This window comes from Pseudorca crassidens, chromosome 1 (assembly GCF_039906515.1).
Source record: "Pseudorca crassidens isolate mPseCra1 chromosome 1, mPseCra1.hap1, whole genome shotgun sequence".
Taxonomy (NCBI): Eukaryota; Metazoa; Chordata; class Mammalia; order Artiodactyla; family Delphinidae; genus Pseudorca; species Pseudorca crassidens.
This window is the reverse complement of record NC_090296.1, coordinates 25,683,966-25,703,080: the sequence shown is the minus strand read 5'-3', so window position 1 is coordinate 25,703,080 and position 19,115 is coordinate 25,683,966. Positions and strand designations below refer to the sequence as shown.

At 52.6% G+C, this 19,115-nt stretch overlaps 1 protein-coding gene across 5 annotated transcripts in view; it reads left to right on the top strand.

The window, feature by feature from the left end:
* Nucleotides 1-18,599, top strand: part of ADCK1 (aarF domain containing kinase 1) — a 111,268-nt gene extending 92,669 nt beyond the window's left edge. For all 5 annotated transcript variants that reach the window (XM_067729144.1, XM_067729118.1, XM_067729119.1 and 2 more), the window contains 4 exons: nt 10,704-10,853; nt 12,082-12,279; nt 16,170-16,363; nt 17,842-18,599. In XM_067729144.1, coding sequence (XP_067585245.1) covers nt 10,704-10,853; nt 12,082-12,279; nt 16,170-16,363; nt 17,842-18,013 — 714 coding nt within the window. In that variant the 3' untranslated portion in view covers nt 18,014-18,599. The remainder of the gene's footprint in view (nt 1-10,703; nt 10,854-12,081; nt 12,280-16,169; nt 16,364-17,841) is intronic.
* The last annotated feature ends 516 nt before the right edge of the window (nt 18,600-19,115 follow it).

The window sequence follows — 19,115 nt, the reverse complement described above, 5'->3', positions numbered from 1 at the left end:
TCTTGAATCAGCTTTGCAGATAAGGCCAGTGTTCTGTGCAGAGCAGACCCTTGGTGGACATCCTATGAATTAGCGAACAAACTAAGCCAGTCTCATGCCCTGGATTGGCCTCTATGAGGCAGGGCTGGGGTAGAGTGTTGGTTTTTGTTTCTGTGGACATACAGAGTCGGACAGGCTGATATCAGAGTAGTTTGGGAAAAACAATAGCAAAAATTATTATAAGCAACTTATATGTAGCAAGCATGTGACAAATATAATCTCTACTCCTTACAGATGTCCTCCAAGGATATATTGTTAACCCCAATTATAGACGAGAAAGGTGAAGCTCAGAGAGGTTAAACAATTTGCCCGACATCACACCGCTAGCAGGGGCAGAGTCAGGAGTCAAACCCAGGTCTGCACGACTTCAAAGTCCTCTCACCTCCACCTTCTCTGTCTCCCTCCCAGGAATGTGCCTGGGGCTGCAGTGGTTCCTGGGGCCACCTGGTTGACAGCCACGCCAGTAACTCCTCGAAGAAGGAGTTGGAATACTGACAGAAGTTTTGCCCAGCTCCCAGGGCACCATCTAAATGCAGCCCTTCACTCTCTAGCTTACATCAAGTTCATGTTACAGACGTTCCATTTTCTAGAGATGCTGTGAGGGCTAGATGTGTCCTCCTAGCACAGCTCCTGGCGTGTGGCTAGAACCTGAACTGGTAGCTAGTTGATGGTTGTTGCTGTTTTCATTATTATTATCATCACTGGGCCCTGCCCTTTCCTCCATTACCTCCTTTGACCATTAACGTTTACTGACTACCGGACTCTGGGTGCCAGGCCCGATCTGCATTACAAACTTAGGAGGGAGGTCTTGTCTCCATTTTGCAGATGAAAAATCAGAGACTCAGAGAGGGAAGGTAACTTACTTGAGGTCCCAGATCTTCATGGTACACCTCAGTGAGTTTTCATATGGCTATACCGTGTACTCACCAGCCAGATAAAGGGACAAACCATTTCTAGCCCCCTGGCAGGCCCCCTCCTTCCCCCTCCCGGTTGATACCCTCACCCCCACCAGAGCTCCCACTATTCTGACCTCTGTCGCCATAGATCACCTTCTCCCTTACTGAATTTCATGTCAATGGCATCATACCATATAGTAATTTAGGCCTGGCATCTTTGTCCTCAATTGGCTGTGGGTCTTTTCTGGAAGCTCTGTTCTCTTCCATTGGTCTGTTGGTCTGTCCTTGCAATAATAACCATACTGTCTTAATTCCTTATTTCCTTAATCCCCTGCCCCTGGCTTCTAGGGTTTGCATGACCTGGGAGCCTCCTTGGTAGTGTTCTGAGATGATGTCATTAAATACTTCCACAGGAACCTCAGGCTGGGCAGTGGGCGCTGGGACACGTGCTCTACTGTGCCGTTGCTGACCATTGGTGATGTTGGGAGACTAGGGACAGGCCCTACTGTGCAGAAATTAACCTATTATGGCTCTTACCAACCAACCTCAAAGCCACAGGCCTCATGGAAGACTAGTGGTGTGTGTGTGTGTGTGTGTGTGTGTGTGTGTGTGTGTGTGTGTAGCATGAAAGACTCCATGTGACTGAAAGTTTCTAAAAAAATTCTGAGATTCTAAAACCTGTCTAGGACTGTGGGACTGAGTGGGCCTGTCCCTGGAGTGATTCTCCCTCCTGAGGACAGCCTGGCTGTGAGTGTTGCTTGGGGAGGGAAATACAGGGGACAGATAGGAGTGACAAGGGGCAAAGATCTCACCCCAGATCCTGGGGGAGAGGATAGTTAGTGGCATCTTGACTGCTACAAGTTGTTGACTCAGCTGGAAGATGGGGCTCAGCAGGAAGTGGCTCTAGAAGGAATTGTTCTCAAGGGTGGGGAGGGCTCTAGACGCCTCCAAACACTTGTTAGTCATCCCCACTCCACTCTGAAGAGGCCTCCTCACCCTGCAGTGTCCCAGCCCAGTTGGGCTAGTATGTGAGGACCTGAAGACCAGTCCAAGTGGCCAGTTCCCCAGAGACTCAGGTAGGGAAACACCAGTTTAGGAGACAAGAGACTTGGGTTCGAGCTCCATCTCTGCCAGTGGCCTGCTGTGTGACCTTGGACACATCACTCCCCTCCTCTGGGCCTCAGTTTTCTTACTGAAGGCGTTGGGTTAGCAGGACTCTAAGGGTCTGTCCTGCTTGGATACTTTACAGAACAGCGACTCTTGGCCTGCTTGGAGATAAGACTTGAATGCAGATTCCTGGGCCCCACCCCAAACTTACTTATCAGAATCTGGGGTGGGAAGGGTTGCAAGAATCTGCATTTTAACAAACTCTCCAGGTGGTTCAGGCACTCACTGGAGTTCAGGAACCACCTGCCACAAGACCAGGGGGTCCCTGGCTGCCCCAGGTGAGCCCGCAAGCCTCACCTCCACTGTTTTGCACGTCCAGGCCCTGCCTAGGTGTGTTGTCTGGCCAGGGAGCGTGGAGCCTGGGGAGCCAGCAGCCTGCAGGGGCCCTCTTTTGTCTGTGCTCTGAGCCCAGAAGCAGCATATTATTGAGGGCCTGACCCGGTGATCATATTTGCCAGTCACTTTAAGAGCTGGTGACAGTGACTGTCATTGATTTCATTAAGAATAAAGGTCGTGCAGGAGCGCGCTTTCCTGGGCTGAACGGAGGCTCCTTAAGCCACAGGACGACTATTGATTGCAGGACCTTTATCGAAGGTTAATTGGATTTCAGTGAGTGTGTGTTTAAGACCCCACATGGGCTGAGGCCCAATTGAATTTGTGTGAAATTAGCTGGGAGAAAGGTGACAAAGTCAGGAGCTGGGGCTGGGTGAGACAGGGACTGGAGGCCTGGTGGGCAACGTCCGCAGTCTGTGAAGGACGGGTTGGGTGCAGGGATGGCGGGCTCGCGAGAGACGCCAGCCTGTCTATCCCGGGGGCCCGGGAGTCTGCTGGGGAAAGAAGGCCGGGTGCTCCGCAGCGGTCATTATGTGGACTTTGACCGGATCCTCTGTCCCCATGATGGCCCTCTGGTCTGTGGTGTGGCTTGTAGAGCCTGTCTTCTTACCACTCCAGAGAGTAAATCTTGTCTTCCATAAGGATCTGAAGGGAATCTGGAGGTTTAGTTCCTCCTTTGGACTCCCATCCCATGTATCAGAGGTGCCAGGGCCCGAGTTGCTGGCCTCTCTAGGCTCCGAGACAGCAGACTTCAAGTTCCCCCACTGTCAGCTTAGGGTGCCCTGTCGTCTAGCCTGCTGAGCCATTTGTCAGTAGCTGTCTGCTCCCCTCTGGCAAACACAGCCTGGCTAATCTCTTTGTGTGCTGTTTTTGGCCATTCTACTCTCTGTTGCAGTGGGGTCTCGGCCTTATCTGTTGCTTTTAGAGTCATTTTAGCGGGGCTGGTGAGGGAATGCAGTCAGTGCCTGGGTTCCATCTGCTATGTGTAGCCAGCCGCCCTTGCCATGTTTCTTCTTTCCAGTCGTTTTTCTCTTCTGTGTCACTGGAGAAGCAGTGAAAGCATCTCAACCGTGTCTTTCAACGGACGTTTCTTGAGCACCTACTAGGTGCAGGCCCCTCATGTCAGTGCCATAGGAGAGGTGTGGACAGAGCGTGGGACAAGTGGGCTGCGTGTATGATGGGAGGGGCAGAGGGTTCAAAGTTGGGCCACCTGGGGTTGTGTGTCGCTCTGCCATTTATTGGCCAGGTACCCTTGGGTAAGTTACTTAAACTCCGAGTCTGAGTTTCCTCATCTGTACAGTTGGAGTGATAACAATACTTCCTTCACAGGGTCGTTGTGTGGCTTTGCAGGCTGTGAAGTTCTGTTAAAAACAAAAAAAGTCATTTATAATTCATGAGGTTATTAGTCACAGAGGCATGTCTTGCTCCACGGAATCTCCAAGAATCTTCTTGCTCCTCTCCTGTGCACCTCCCTCTGTTGTCCATGAGTATGTAGACTCAGGGGTGATCAGTGGTCATTGACTGAGCAGATGGGGACCCCTTTCCTGTCTCTAAAGCCATGCTGCCCGCGTGTTTCCTCTTGTCTCCCGACACCAGCCTGGATTGTGCAGGACATTTGCTTTGTGCTCAGATCATCCCCCACTTGGCGGGTCACTCTGGTTCGGTGGTGGGAGGTGCTCAGAAGACTAGGGAAGAGAAGTCAGAGAGGCACAGAGCCCCCCGGTTACTGAAATCACTAGAATGAAAACACCTCCTCCTATCGTCCACCCTCCGTAACTTCTCACACCAGATCTTGAGAAGCTTGGGGACGTTGGAGGGGTCCAGGTGCACAGATGGGTTCCTGGAGACTTATGTCCCCAACAGCAGGTGTGTCAGGAGTGGGCAACAGCGTCACTTTGGAGTTGGCCTTCCTGGCTTCTGCTGCTGGCTCTGCTGCTTGCGAGCTGGGCCGCCTTGGTGGAGCTCATCACCCTTGGGAAGGCCCAGGTTCCTGCTGTAAAGTGGATACAAGAGAGTATCAGGGACTTCCCTGGCGGTCCAGTGGTTAAGATTCCACGCTTCCACTGCAGGGGGCACGGATTGGATCCCTGGTTGGGAAACTAAGATCCCGCATGCTGTGTGGTGTGGCCAAAAAAAAAAAAAAAAAAAAAAAAAGTATTGGATTGTTTGATGATTGAAACATGAAGCAGCTGGTGCAGTGCCCACAGGCCATGCTCTCAACACAGGCTGTTTTGCTGCAATACTAACCCCCAACTCCCTCCGTGGTGCTGTCAGTAAAATATTGGCCAGAAGAAGGGGGAAATGTAGGGAAGAAACCCTTTGCTCATTTCCTTTATCCTGACCCAGGTAAGGTGGGCGGATGTGGACGTATTTCTTTGGAGCGAGTTGCTGCCCGAGGCAGGGATGTCAGAGGTCATCATGTGTGTCTCCCAGTAGTCATGGCCCCTGGGATCCACTCCCTGCCACTCTGGTAGCCGTGACCCTTTGAGCCTCACTGGCCAGGACACCTGAGGAGCCCTCATTGGCCTGTGGATACCCCAGGCCCTGGCTCTCAGGTGCTGTCCCGCTTCAAGCTGAGTCTAGAGAAGCTTTCACCAAGCCCCTAGAGGCTCCGAGATTAGAGAAACTCCCCCAGGTTCCTGTAATTAACCTGGCTCCTCTTCTTTCGTCCTCATTACTGCTCCCAACACCACGTGTGGCTGAAGAAGTTCCCACTGCCTTCACTCTCAGGGACTTCAGCTCAGTGCTCGCTGGTCCAAGATTGACCCGCTCCGTGAATGGCCAGCAGCGAGGGACCTGAGGCTATACATCCCAGGGGTGGTTCCCGGGGGTGGGGTGGGTTGGAGAGTAAAACGCTCTAGGCAGTGGTCTGGTCTGGTCCTTGGGGCTGTGGTTCTGCCTCTAGAAGCCTGGGCGGACACCAGGGGAGGGGCAAAGAGAGCTTGAATTATTAACCTCCTTATACTTAATATCGGGCTACTTGTGTGATTATTAATATCCTGCAACACCATCCTCCTGTTTCTTTCAGAGATCTTGACCTTGCTTCCTTGACACCCCCCAAGAACATAAATAGAGTTTCCCTTGGGGGTGGGAATAAATCCATCCATGCAATTATAGAATAATTAAAGTACTTTCAGCCAATTCAAGTTTTGAGAAGAATCCAAAAATAACTCTTTGGTTTAAACATTATTTACTAAATTAATTAATTACTCAGACTTTTGATAGATTCCTGGGTTTCCCCTGCCATTGCGTGATTACAGAAATCACTTACGTGAGCGGCACATTCATTTTACATGGGACAATTAAAGACTTGTCACTGATTTTTTTCTGAAAAGAGCTGTAGTATGGCTTTAGTTAACAGTGTATTTTGGGTTAGACAAACAGCTCTGGATTTCCCACTGCGACTCTTTTCTCCACACGGAATGCTTTCTTGGTTGCCGTGGGGACCTGCAGAGGTTTTTGGTGCAGCTCCTGCCACCAGGAAGGAGCTTCCCAGTGAGTGGAGAGGCAGGAGGGGCTGGTGATTGAGAGCTTGTTCCCTGGAGCCAGGCCACCTGGGTTTGGATCCCGGTTTCACTAACTGCTGGCCAGGTGACCAAGCTTCCTCCTCTTTTTGTATCTCGCTTCCCTCACCTGTCTACTGCAGAGGTGGCTGTGAGTCCATGTAACGTACCTGGAATGGTGCATGGCACAGAGCGTTAGCTGTTACTATTCTGAAAAGGTGGGATTCCTTTCTTTATGCAGATGCTGCCGTTAACAGGGCAAGGGGCAGTCTTAGAGGAACTGAACCGACATTTCTCCAAAGAAAGTATACAGATGTCCGAGGGGCACATGAAAAGGTGCTCAACATCACTAATTGTCAGGGAAATACAAATAAAAACCACAATGAGAGATCACCTCACACCTGTTAGAATGGCTGTCATCAAGAGGACAAGAGATAACAGTGTTGGTGAGGGTGTGGAGAAAAGGAAGCCCCCGTGCACTGTTGGTGGGAATGTAAATTGATACAGCCACCATGGAGAACAGTATGGAGGTTCCTTAAAACACTGAAAATAGGGCTTCCCTGGTGGCGCAGTGGTTGAGAGTCCGCCTGCCGATGCAGGGGACACGGGTTCGTGCCCCGGTCCGGGAAGATCCCATGTGCCGCGGAGTGGCTGGGCCCGTGAGCCATGGCCGCTGAGCCTGTGTGTCCGGAGCCTGTGCTCCGCAACGGGAGAGGCCACAGCAGTGAGAGGCCCGCATACCGCCAAAAAAAAAAAAGACAAAAAAACCCAAAAAAAACCCACTGAAAATAGACCTACCATATGATCCAGCATTTCCACTTCTGGGTTATATGTCTGAAGGAAACGAAATCAATATTAAAAGGATACCTGAACTCCCATATTCATTGCAGCCTTATTTACAATTGTCTGTTCTTGAGGAGGAGCCATAGCTAAGTATATGGAAGGGGTGGAGAGAGGGCTTTGTGCCCAGTGATGGCCTTAGGTTTCTCCTGGGACTCTCAGTGCCTCTGTGAGTAGGAGGGGGCTGGCTGCCTTTCTCTGGGCATATTGGTTCTCAGAGACTATTTACTGCAACTCTGATAGATGTTAAGAAAAATTACCTAAAATTCAGAAAAAGGAGTGTGCGGTTTGTCCTTTCAAAGTCACTCTCGGGCATTGTTCAAGCAGCCTACCTGAGGAGTTTTTCATATCTAAGGGAATGTACTTTTGTTTGACTTTGCTACTGACAATTAATTAAGGGCTCAGACTGAAGTCGTATGTCAACCTGTGGATCTTATCCAGCAGAGATGCAAATAATTTCTCCCTACTAGAAAAGATAACCCGGAAGGTTATGATTTCCTTATTGCCCAGTAGGGCAATAACCAGTTTTGTATCTAATCCCGGAATCTTAGTCTCTTATTCCTGTTTAAATACCCATAAATACCCAGTCCCTCAAAATTCTCTTTGAACCAGACCTACTTTCTTACTTGCTCCTTTACTGATGAGTTACACAATGTTTGACATGTGTTCATTCTATATTTGTGTGAAAGTCAAGTTTTTAACTTTTCGAAAATTACTCTTTGATGGTGACAGTGGGTATATTTTTTTTCCAGGTTTAAAGTAAGCTACCACATGACAGAAAACAAACAAGCACGTTTGTGTCGTAGAGTGTAGCGGATAACGTGCCTTCCCACAAGCAATCACATTTTGACCTTGAATCTCGAGGTAGCTCTGTGAGGAAATAGAGCAGATGGGGCTAGGCTCACCGAACAGCTCAGGGAACTTAGACTCAGATTGAGATGGGAGGTGATTTGTCCCCCAGGTAACCCATGCCCACAGTGGCAGTGCCAACAGGGCCCCAGAGTGAAGCCAGTGACATAGGCTGGTCCTCCCTCCTGTTTCTGCCTTCCACACCTGCCTATCCTGGTGAGATCTGGCTAAAATGAACATCAGGAACAGCCCGTAAAAGGAAAGACACCCAGGTAGGGGCCGCTGGAAGGGGAGGACTGCTCTGGTGGCTTTGCCTGCGTGTATATGGGCCGCACTTGGCAGCCTCTTCTCCTCCTCCTGTAGCAGCCGCTCGCTCCTCATGGGCCAAGGCTCCCCCAGCCTGAGTCCCCAGAGCCCTAGGGGCCACCTTTCAGTGTAGTAACAGGGGGCCCGCAGCGACTAGCAATATTTCAGGAAGCTTAAGGGAGGTCATACATCTCCCCATGACAGGTCTGCCCAGACTAAATGAAATATCATGTCTCTGCTTTTGGCTGGAATTCTGTCAGCTCTGTCTGGCTGCCCTGCTTATCTTGGGCTGATCAGGAGCCCTGATCGGACCTTATAGGCATCCTTGACAAATAAAAATGAATTATTACTTAATAAATGCAATTGGTTTGGCAAATATGGCCTTTTAGAGCTCGTCTCCGGAGAGCTCCAAAGAGCCTAACAGAAGGGGTTCTCAGTGGTCCCGAGGTGGGGACCTGCTGGCTCATCCAGGACCCCCTCTCCCAGGAAACAGAAAATGGTGGCCCTGGGACACCCAACATCTCAGCCTGAGTCTGGGAACTTGACACGGGGTAAAGTTCTGTTCCTGATGCCCACAGACACCAAGTACTGGGCATTGCTTTCCTCCAAGAAAAATGTCAGGAGCGTGTGGTAGCAGGGCACAGGGCGACAGTCTAAGTGTCAAGACTTTAGATGGCCTCTTTAAGCCTGATTTCATCATTTCTTAGAAAGGTACAATGAAACCTAGTCTGCTGCCCTCCCAGGAGTGTTAGGAGGAATCAGGGGCGCCTAGGAGAGGTTACTAGGTCCCGAGCACCATGATACTCTCATTGACCTGACAGTAGCCCGTGAGAGTGGCACTATTATTATTTCCATTTTGCTGAAGTTGAGAGTATGACTAACTTCTTTAAGGTCACAAAGTTCAATTGAGAAGTGCAGAAGTCGGCGTGAGCCAGTATAGAATAGTGGTTACTGGAAGGCTGTGGGTCACACCTGGTTTGAATTCTGTCTCCACCTCTTTCCAGCCAGGTAGCTCTGGGTACATTAAACCTCGACGAGTCTCAGTTCCTAATCTGCAAAATGGGGATCATGATTGTACTTACTTTTAGGGCTTTTAATAAGGATGACAACTACTGTTACTAAAGTAGACGTATTCTTGATGATTTAATTGGAGGCCAATTATCATTGATTGGGATTCAGAGGAGACTAATGGGGTTCGGATAAGCATCAGAGGCCGGAACCTCAGCATCCCAGAAAAACATGGAGAGTCAAGGGTCTCATTCATGTTGAAGGCAGAGTCCTATACTCACATGTTTGGCCTGTTACAGGCAAGGGGATGAATAATAGAACCAGTCTATGATATGTAACTTAGACCTCGATGAAGCTGTTTAACAAAATAGAGCCAGTTCCTGCCATCATATAGGAGCTTATGATAGCGGGCTAGATGGTTGTTAATCAAATAATAATACAAAGAGTGTGCTAGCGGTAGAAAAGTGTGAGGGTGTATGGCAGGAGAACATCATTTAGTCTAGGAGGTCAGGGAAGGCTTCCCCAGGGAGGTGATGCTCAGTGGGGTGGGAAGGAAGAGAGGAGTGAAACAGCTGAAGGGGAGATGAAGCAATGTTCCTGGAATATCATGTGCAAAGGCCCTGAGGTAGGAAGGCACAGAGATTATTAGAGAAGAGGAAGAGAGCAAATATGGCTGGAATGTCAGTGTGGTACAAGATGAGACCAGGGAGGGAGGCTGGGCCTGGTTGTACAGGACTTTGTAAACCAAGGAAAGGAGTCTTTATCTTAAGACCCTAATCCTATGTTCCCCATCCCACGGGCCCCAGCTCCTCTCCTCTAGCTGGGATATGTTTGTTAGTGAACATGCGGGCCAGCCGAGGCTGAGGGATGCCAAGGGCAGTGTGTGTCCTAGGGCGCCAGCTTCCTGGGTTAAGCATCTCTTTGTCCTGTGGAAACCCATCAGCAGACCATCTGTGGGTCCGGGTCTGGCTCTGTTCAGCAGCTGTTCCCTAGCTGGGAAGAGGCTTTTAGCTTTAATGAAAAGGGAGTAGAGATAAGGAGGCTGCCTCGGCAGGGAGAGCAGCAGTGACAGGATGATTTAAATGGCCTCTCCAGTGTCATTTCTTCTGTGCAGACATCATAAATCAGATTAGCATTGGGCTGTGGCAGGGAGGGGAGTAGGGAAAGGGGCTGAAGGGAGAGGGGAGAAGGGCTTGTGATTCTGGGTACTCCTGGGACTGGCCTGGAGCTGCTGAGGCAGCCCCAGAGGGTGATGGGGGTCATCTATCCCTGGTCCTCAGCCCCCTGACCTTGTTCTTTGGAGAAGGGGCAGGTAGAGTGATCCCTAGCCCCACCCAGCTTTCCAACCCATATTCAGCTTTGGGGGAAACAAGGAAGAGGGACTGAGAGAAGAGAAAAACCAGGGAAGATTGGAGGGGCAGGTGTGGGAGGTGGGTGTTACAGTCTTCAGAAAACCTAGAAGCAGTGGTTCTCCTACCTTGCCATCCATTAAAATCACCTGGGGCACTTAAAGATAATACTGGTGCCTGGGTACCACCCCTAACATTTCTGAGTTCCAGCTGAATCTCACGTGCAGCTGAAGTTAGGAAAAGCTGGATGAGCGTTGAGCTTCTATCAGGAACGGTGCAATCTCCAGCCATCCCTTCCACCGTGACTGCTCAGGCCTTCCTCTTGAGAGTGGCCAGATTGAGGGGCCAGAGGAGAAATCTCTGAGGCACGTGATAATGAGGTGCAACTCCCACCCACCTCCCTTCTCTTTCAGATCTCGCGCCACCTGGGCAAGATGTACAGTGAGATGATCTTTGTCAACGGCTTCGTGCACTGTGACCCTCACCCAGGCAATGTGCTGGTGCGGAAGTGCCCGGGCACAGGAAAGGTGGAGATCGTCCTGTTGGACCATGGGCTTTACCAGGTAGGAGCGCCCTTTCCCCCCAGGGTCTGGTCCTGCTTGGGCTCAGAGCCCGCTGAACTCCCCTACTGGCCACAGAAATGGGAAGCAGATAGCAAGGTAGCTGAAGAGGGCCCAGCCCTACCCCTAGAGCTGTTATCTTGTGGAAGTCAAGGTCAGAGGAGCGCTCCAAGCTCTCCGAGCCTCAGCTTCCTCCTAATAGAGTGAGTGATAACACCTCCTCTAGAGGCAGCTGTGAGGGGTAGATGAGATTGTGCCTGGATGTGTGAATGGGCTTTCTCAGCTGCAAAAAAAACCTTTTTCCCAGGGAAGCCCAGGCCAGCCAGGCCCTGGGAGGTGAGCTGCCCTTACAAGAGCTAGACTTCAGGGGGAAGGGTAACTCAGCCCCAGTGAGGAGGTCATATGTCATGGGAAAGGGCGCAGGGAGCTGATAGGGGTTGGATGGTCCTGACTGTCCTCTGGAACTTGGGACACAGAGCTGGTTCCAGTGAGCCACGTGTTCCTGCCTAGAAGCTGACAAGTTCAGTGTCAATCCCAGGACCCAGGTCCTGGCTTGATTCCATGAGGCAGGTGGTCCTGGGGAGGTTTCCCTGGTGGTCTCCTGCTTCTCGCCTCAGAGCCCTGATCCCACATCCCCAAATCTGGGCTTCCTTTGAAAGACTCAGGGGTGTTGGGCATGTTAGTTTAAGTTAGAAACAGCCCCCAAGTGAATGATGGCCCAGACACAACAGATGACTAATTGCCTGCTCACACACCAGTCTGGGGTGCGTGGAGGAGCCTGCAAGCAGGGGCTGACCGAGGCTGTTGCTCCCAGGTCTCCTTGGGGGTCTCGCCGCCCACCAGCAGCAGGGGTAAGGGCTCAGAGGAGCATGCATGGGGAAGTTTTCATGGACCAGGCCTGCAAGTGGAGCTTCTGCCACATTCCATTGGTCAGAGCTCAGGCAGAGGGCTACAACTAACTAGGAGGAAGGCGAGGATCTTAGACTTGGGAAGAAGAGGGGAATATAGATTTTGATGGGCTGTTGGTAGCCTCTGCCACTCAGGACCAAGGCTGGCCAAATAGTGGCTTTGTACCTGGACCTTCAAGGATGGCCGACTGTGGGAGAGGAGCAGACGTTGTGCAGGAACCATGGTTTCCCTCCACTCCCCTTTGCAGTGGTCACACCAGCCAGGGACTAGGTCTTTCATGGGGAGAGGGGGCCCAGGTCCTGCCATGCTGCCCCCGCTGTAGGTGCTCACGGAAGAGTTCCGCCTGGATTACTGCCACCTCTGGCAGTCGCTGATCTGGACCGACATGAAGAATGTGAAGAAGTACAGCCAGCGCCTGGGAGCCGGGGACCTCTACCCCTTGTTCACCTGCATGCTGACAGCCCGGTCGTGGGACTCAGTCAACAGGGGCATTGGCCAAACTCCAGTCACCGCCACTGAGGTGGGTGCCCCCCCCCCCCGCCCCGGTCCTGCCCTGTCCCGGATGCAAGGGGCAGGGCCAGGCGTGGCGTTTGGAGCCCTGCCAACCCAGGGTCTGGGGTTCTATACTGGTGGTGCTGTGGGGATGGAGTAGGGGCAGAATTAGAGAGGTACTGGTTGAGGAGGAGGGAGGGAGGGAGAAAGAGTGTGCCTGGATGGACGGAGGGAAAGGGGACGCTGTCCCACTGTGTCCCTCCTGGCCTTATCAACCTGGAATATAAGTAGGTCACGTTAACCGTATAATCCAGGCTCTGTGACTTTCACTACAACCTGCTGTCATAAGATTTCAGGCTTCCACCAAGTTCTCCCCCAGGACTTCTGGGAATCCCCAGGGACTGTCTGGTGAATAAGTCTGGCGCCACCCGCTGTCTCCTACTGGGCACCATCTCCCATCGTGGGGTTGCTCTAGGGCACCCTCCTGGGCAGGGGGCTTCACTCCTCATGCCGTACTCAAGGGCTGCTTGTCCCTTCATTCCTATGGAGTTTTTAGTGAAACAGCTCTTTTGGTCTTTTTGTTTGTAGCTCATTCCTCCATTGGATCGGGAGTCTGGGCTGAGACCGATCCTAGGAACACCTTCTCCCTGTACTTGTACTCACCTCTGCCCCTCCAGTAGGGGCTTAGCGGGTAGCTCGTTCTTCCTGGCTCAGGGTGAGCTCCCTCCCGGGCTCCTTAATCCCTCAAGGAATTGCCTTCTGTCTTCCCGGTCTGTCAGTTTGCAGACCTTTGCAGACTTGCCCGTGTCCATGTGGGGAGGGGCTTACGCTTGCCACAAGGGACAGGGTCCTGCTTGTGCAGTAGAAAGACCTGGGCTCTGGTTCCAGCGCCTGCTTCTGGTGGCATGACCTTGGATGGTTCTGGTCACCTCTCTGAGCCTCAGAGTCCTCCCTTGCGAGCTGCCTTGTGGTGGGGGCTTTAGGAATGGCTGGGTCCAGAGTCTGCAGCGATGTCACCAAACCACCATCTGCCTCTTGCCATCTCTTGGCTCTGCTTTCCTCCAAGTTGACATCGTTCCCCAGCAAACTTGGTGGCAAAGGTGACCACCAGTCACCCCAGGCTTACACAGCTTTCAGCTCATCATCTCAGAAGAAGAAAAACAATCTCCTTCGTTTGTTGGATAGGGATGATAGTTTCTGCTTTATTGATAATGCATGTAAAATGCCTCCTCATAGTTTCTGAAATTTGTTCACTGAATAAACATTTGTTTTTGCTGGACCCTGGACTGTGGATCCAGTGATGAACAGACAGACAGGACTTCCATGTAATTTGCACTTGTAGAGGAAGACAGACAGTAAACAAGTGAATAAACAGGTAAATGGAGTAAGTGCAGGTTAGAGGTGCTGGGGGGAGGGGCGGGCGGGTAATAAGCAGGGTGCCGTGATGATGGGTGATGGGGGGATGCTGTGGAGGAGATCTCGCTGGGGAGTTGACATGTAAGCTGAGGCCCGAAGGACAAGAAAGGCACCAGCCACGGGAAGAGCTTGGAGAAAGCACTCCAGGCAGAGGGCACGCGATGCATTAAGGGGGCAGGGTTGGGTGGTCTGGAGTGTGTGAGGAGGATGGTGGACTGAGAAGCGTTTGGAGGCCTGAGCTGGGAGAGTATCACACAGGGAGAATTTCAGATTCATTCTCAGGACAAAGCAGAGGCTTTGACAGGTTTTGAGCAGGAGAAGCATGTGCTCAGACTCGCTATGTTAAGTATTTCTCTGGAGCGGGGCAAGATGAACAGGTGGAAGGGTGACGGGGCTCAGACTACGCTAATGGAGGTGGAGAGAAGCAGGTGGGGCCAAGGTGTATTCTGGACATAAGAGTGAGAGGCCTTTCTGTCGGCTTGGACGTGAGGGGAGGAAAAGGGGAGAGTCAGAGTTGCATCGTAGCTTTTTGAGGTGAGTTATGGGGTGGAGGGGCACCACTTCCTGACCTAGGAAGACTTGGGGAAGGACACGTTTGGGGTGGGAGGGTCAGTAGTTCTCCTGAGCGTCCAGATAGCGGTGTCGTGGGCAGTTAAGCCTGGTGCTCAGAGATCCAGCCTCGAGACGTATAAGTTTGGGAGTCTTCAGCCTATAGATGGTATCAAAGCCACAGGGACGGACAAGATTGCGTGGCACACAGTAGGTTCTCAGTGAATGATATCTGGTTTTATTAACTAAGTTAGAGTTTTGTTTTTGCAAGCGGGTAGACATCCAGCGGGTTCCAAGCTTGACGGCTGTGCTGCTCTGAGAAAGAGCCCCTCGGGGTAGCCTGGGTGGACACAGGGGCTTCCGTTTGGGCTGAGAGGGGGTCTGGTGAGCGGGGCCTTGATCTGCCCTTAGCCCCCACAAGCAGGGTGACCTGCAGCTGTGCGGGGAGGTGGCGGGGAGGCAGACAGCCTCTTGGTGTCTGGCTCGTGTTGAGATGTTCCAGTCTGATAGCTCCTGCCTGGGGGACATTTCGGGTTTCACAGCGGCTCAGTTGTCAGCGGCGCACGCGTGCTGCTGAAAGAGCAGAGAGCTCTGCTCCTGCTGCAGAAAGCGGCTGGGCAGGGTGAAGCGCTTGGCAGCATTGCTGGGCCCCTTGGGGTGACTTTGACGGACCCCACGCGCCTCCCCGTACCTTATCCCTGATGACCCTCTGGGTTCTGCTGGGAGGTGGGCACAGACGGTGTTAACATGCCCAGTTTTTTGGGGAGGACATTGGGTCACACAGTCCTCTGTGAGATGACAGGCAGTGTAGTGGTGAGGGTGTGGGCTTGGGAGCTGCACGGCCTGGGTTTGACTTCTGACTCACCTCTTACTAGCTGCGGACCTTGGGGAGGTTACTTAACTTCTCAGTGCCTCAGTTTCCTCCTCTCACATGGGGGTATACGCTTGCCTACTAGGGTTGCCGTGCGATTAGGTGAGTTAACACATGCAAGCATTGTCAGAGCGCCCGGCTTACTTAGTGATGCGCTGTACGAGTGGACTATTGGCATCGTTGTCACCATCACTGTTTCTCTGGAGACTGAGAAGGGATCAGAGCCTCACTCTATACTCAGGACTCTGGCTAGAGGCAGTTATCTGCCCAGAACCATGCAGAGCTCAGGGACGGGGAAGGCTGGGAAGCCAGACCCCAAACTTACCCACCAGGATGGGGCAAGGGCAGCCCTGAATCCTGCTCTGGGGACAGGAGGACCCCGGGCAGTGGGCGGGCTGATGCTGGCTCCAGCGTGGAGGACAGTGATAAGCGGTGGCCAGGTGGGCAGGTCTGGTGGGGTGCGGGGCCAGGCAGGGTATGGGGGAGGACTTTGGGTTTGGGTTTGGGGTCAGCAGCTCAGACCTCTCAACTGCACCAGCCTGGGCTTGGCAGGAGAGATGGGGGATGTGACTCAGAAGCACCAGCTTCCAAGGCTCCTTCCAGGCCTGGCCTGAAATTGGTGGCCAGCGAAGAAGCCTTAGAAAAGAACACAAGGGTGGACCCCGGGCTGAGAGGCTGGACTCATCAAATGGTTGGTCGGGGAGGTAGACTTCCTGCCCAGTCAGTGTGGGCTTGGGGGCTTGGGGGCTGGGTATGGGTGACCTTGGCTGCCAGGAGCTAGGATGGCAGAGGCAGCAGAAATGTGGCCTGGTTCCTGCTGATGTGCTTCTGCTCCTGTACCGCGTTCGGTGCTTGGCTAGAAGTTGGGTGAGTTGTCCCATCCAGGTTTGCCCGGCTACAAAGCCCCTTGGGCTAGGCTTCCCTCTGGGGAGGATTCCCAGTGCTGCTGAGGCAGCTGTGCTAGACGCTCCCTCCCGGAGCTTCCTTGCAGCCCCTCAGGTCACAGGCTGCCCGGACAGCCCGCCACCCGGGGCCCCACTTCCCATGCCAGCTGTCTGTTTGTCCTCCTGTCTCTGCTTCAGGACTCAGAGATCCGCAACAATGCGGCCAACTACCTCCCCCAGATCAGCCACCTTCTCAACCTCGTGCCGCGTCAGATGCTGCTCATCTTCAAGACCAACGACCTGCTGCGGGGCATCGAGGCCGCCCTGGGCACCCGCGCCAGTGCCACCTCCTTCCTCAACATGTCACGTTGCTGCGTCAAGGCGCTGGCCGCGTGAGTGTGGGCTCCAGCCGCTCCTCCCCTCTAGCTCCCCGCCAGCCCCAGGGGTCTGCACACCTCCAGTTTTCCCACCAGTCCCCAGGGCCGTGCCTGAGCTCCCCAGTCTCCAGCTCTCCCTGCAGGAAGTTAGGGGCAGAACACAGCTCCAGTGACCTGGCTGATGCCTCGGGGCTGTGTTTTGAGGTGGTCCAGAGAGCCACCTCTACTTGTTAAAATTGTGGATTCTAGGACCTCACCCTCCCGGGCAAGCTTTGCAGGTGATTCTTACCCTTAGTAAAGTTTACAGTGTCTTCGGAAAATCTCAGTCCCATCCAAGCATCCCCCGGACTTGGGATCGGGATGCCCGGGTTCGCATCCCATCTCCAGCTGGTCCCGGGACTGTGTCCCCAGCATTGGCCAGGCAGTGAGGCCAGTGTTCCTTTCCCTGCAGGTGTGGCTGTGACTCAAGAGGGTGTCACCAGCAGGCCATCTCGAATCTCAGGTCTTTTTAGATGTCTCAGCATCCTTGAGGTGTTGATGAGGAAGGAAAGGGTGCTTCCTCAGGGGGGTAGTGACAGAGGAAAGAGGGTTCTAGGCTCTCCTAGCTGACAGTAGCAAATACACAGGAAGGCCTATGCTCTGGCTGAATGTTCTCACCTGAGAAGGCAGGCCTGGACTGTGGTCAGCTCCGAGCCCATCCATTCTAGGCAGTGAATGGGTCATTCTGGTAAATGGGTGAAGGGAGTGTTGACCACATACATCATGTACCCACTATCAAATACTGAGTTAGATTACAGGAAGATAGACTGTATACAGAAAGGGCCGAACATGATTTATTCTTCCTCTGAGGTTCAGGAAACAAAGTCTCGGGAGTTCCCGGAGCAGTCCAGTGGTTAGGACTGGGTGCTTTCACTGCCAGCGCCCAGGTTCAATCCCTTGTCGGGGAACTAAGATCCCGCAAGCCACACGGCACAGCCAAAAAAAACAGGACACAAGTCTGGAATAGGTGGTCATCATAAACACCAATTTTCATCATGTCCTTTCGTTGGTGCAGAAGAGATTGAGCTGGGCTGAATCCACAGTGGCCCCAGCCTCCCAGGACTACCTTGATTAGGTTTCCAAGTGATTCTTACCCTCAGAACGTTTGGGAAAGGTTTTACCTTTGGGTTTGGGGGATTCTGATTTGATAAATATTAACTATACTTTTGAAAAAAGGGAAACATTGGAACGTGCTACCCACTGGGTTCACTAAACCTTTGATACGCTGTGAAACAACTGCTTTTGCTGACCCCACTTACCTGGAAGATGCCTTTGGAATAGCTGAGTTCCTCAGGTCCCTGACTGGGCTGTGGTCTGATCGTAACCAGGAGTTGTCCACTGGGGCAGGGGGCTGGTGAGTTGGCAAAGCCACCATCTTCCATTGTTCTAATGATACTGAGTACTTCTTACCTCTTTATCTCTTGTTCTCTCCTTCCTTCCTGCCCCTCCTGCAGGCACAAGAAGAAGAATACCCATTCATTCTTCAGAAGGACCCAGATCTCTTTCAGTGAGGCCTTCAACTTATGGCAGATCAACCTTCATGAACTCGTTCTGCGTGTGAAGGGGCTGAGGCTGGCCAGCTGGGTGTTGGCCCTGCTCTGCTGGCTGTTGCCTGCTCCACACTGAGTGGACTTACTGTTCCCTTCCCGGTGTGACCTTTTGGTGGCCAAGGGGTCTTTTCACTCCTCACTCTTCCATCATGTCTCTACGCGCTTGCCCCGATTCTGCCAGCTGGTGGCCTGGAGCCCCACGGTCTCTGTCCATGGCACCGTTGTGCTCCACCTCTGAAATTCCTCTCCTTTGGAGCCCTTGTCTTGGGACCCCCAAGCTGTGCCGTGTGATAGGTTCCTTTCTCTCTGTATCCAGGGAGAAGGCACGGCAGTCTGCTTTCCCGCTCCCCCTGTGGGCCATTGGGTTGGATGCCCCCCCTCTTCCGTTAACCCTTCCTGTTATCAGGATGGACCATGAATCCCACTGAGGGCACATTTAACTTGCAGGAAGTTCGATTTTGCTGGAAGGGAGCATGGTCTCTGAACTGGAGAACAGTTTCCTCTCCTTGCGCTGTCGCCCCCCAGAGGTGCCGACCTTAGCGAGGTGGCTTGGCGCCCACGCCAGCCTCTGTAGCAGCTGTGAGTTCACTGCTGTCGTGGTGACCCTTTGGTGTTTTCTGTACTGTGATTCAATAAAAACCCCTTCAGGGTTGCAGAGCAGAGCTTGGTCAGTGGGATTTTTATTCCAGGTTGGGAGTGAATCCACTTTGGCCACTAGGTAGGAGTGGGTCTAGATGCCGTGCGACATTGTGATCTGCTCGGCTTCCTGGCCCTGAAATCCTTCCACCCTTCCACTGTGCGGCAGCTTTCTGATTCTTGTATGTTTCTCTCACTTTCTAAGACTGAGACCTTGGTTGGAGTGGTTAGGAAGCCCAAGGCCAGGAACTCGGAGGCTCAGCTGAAACCTCTGACTTTGGTTCCCCCGGTTTCTCACCTCATTCCCTGTGACCTGGCACCTGCCTTGTTCTACCAGTTGGCTTCTGACTTAGCCCTTGGATTCATCATTTGATACCCCCAGTCCTGGAGACTGTAGTCTAAAGTTCAGTCACCGTGGCTGGGCTTCCACTCTGAAACCTCTTCGTCGCCTGTCTGGACTCTACTTCTACCTTATTGCCTGTTGCTAGCCTGCCCCTCCCCGACTCGATCATCTGGTCCTGTTTTGGGGACACCCGCAAACT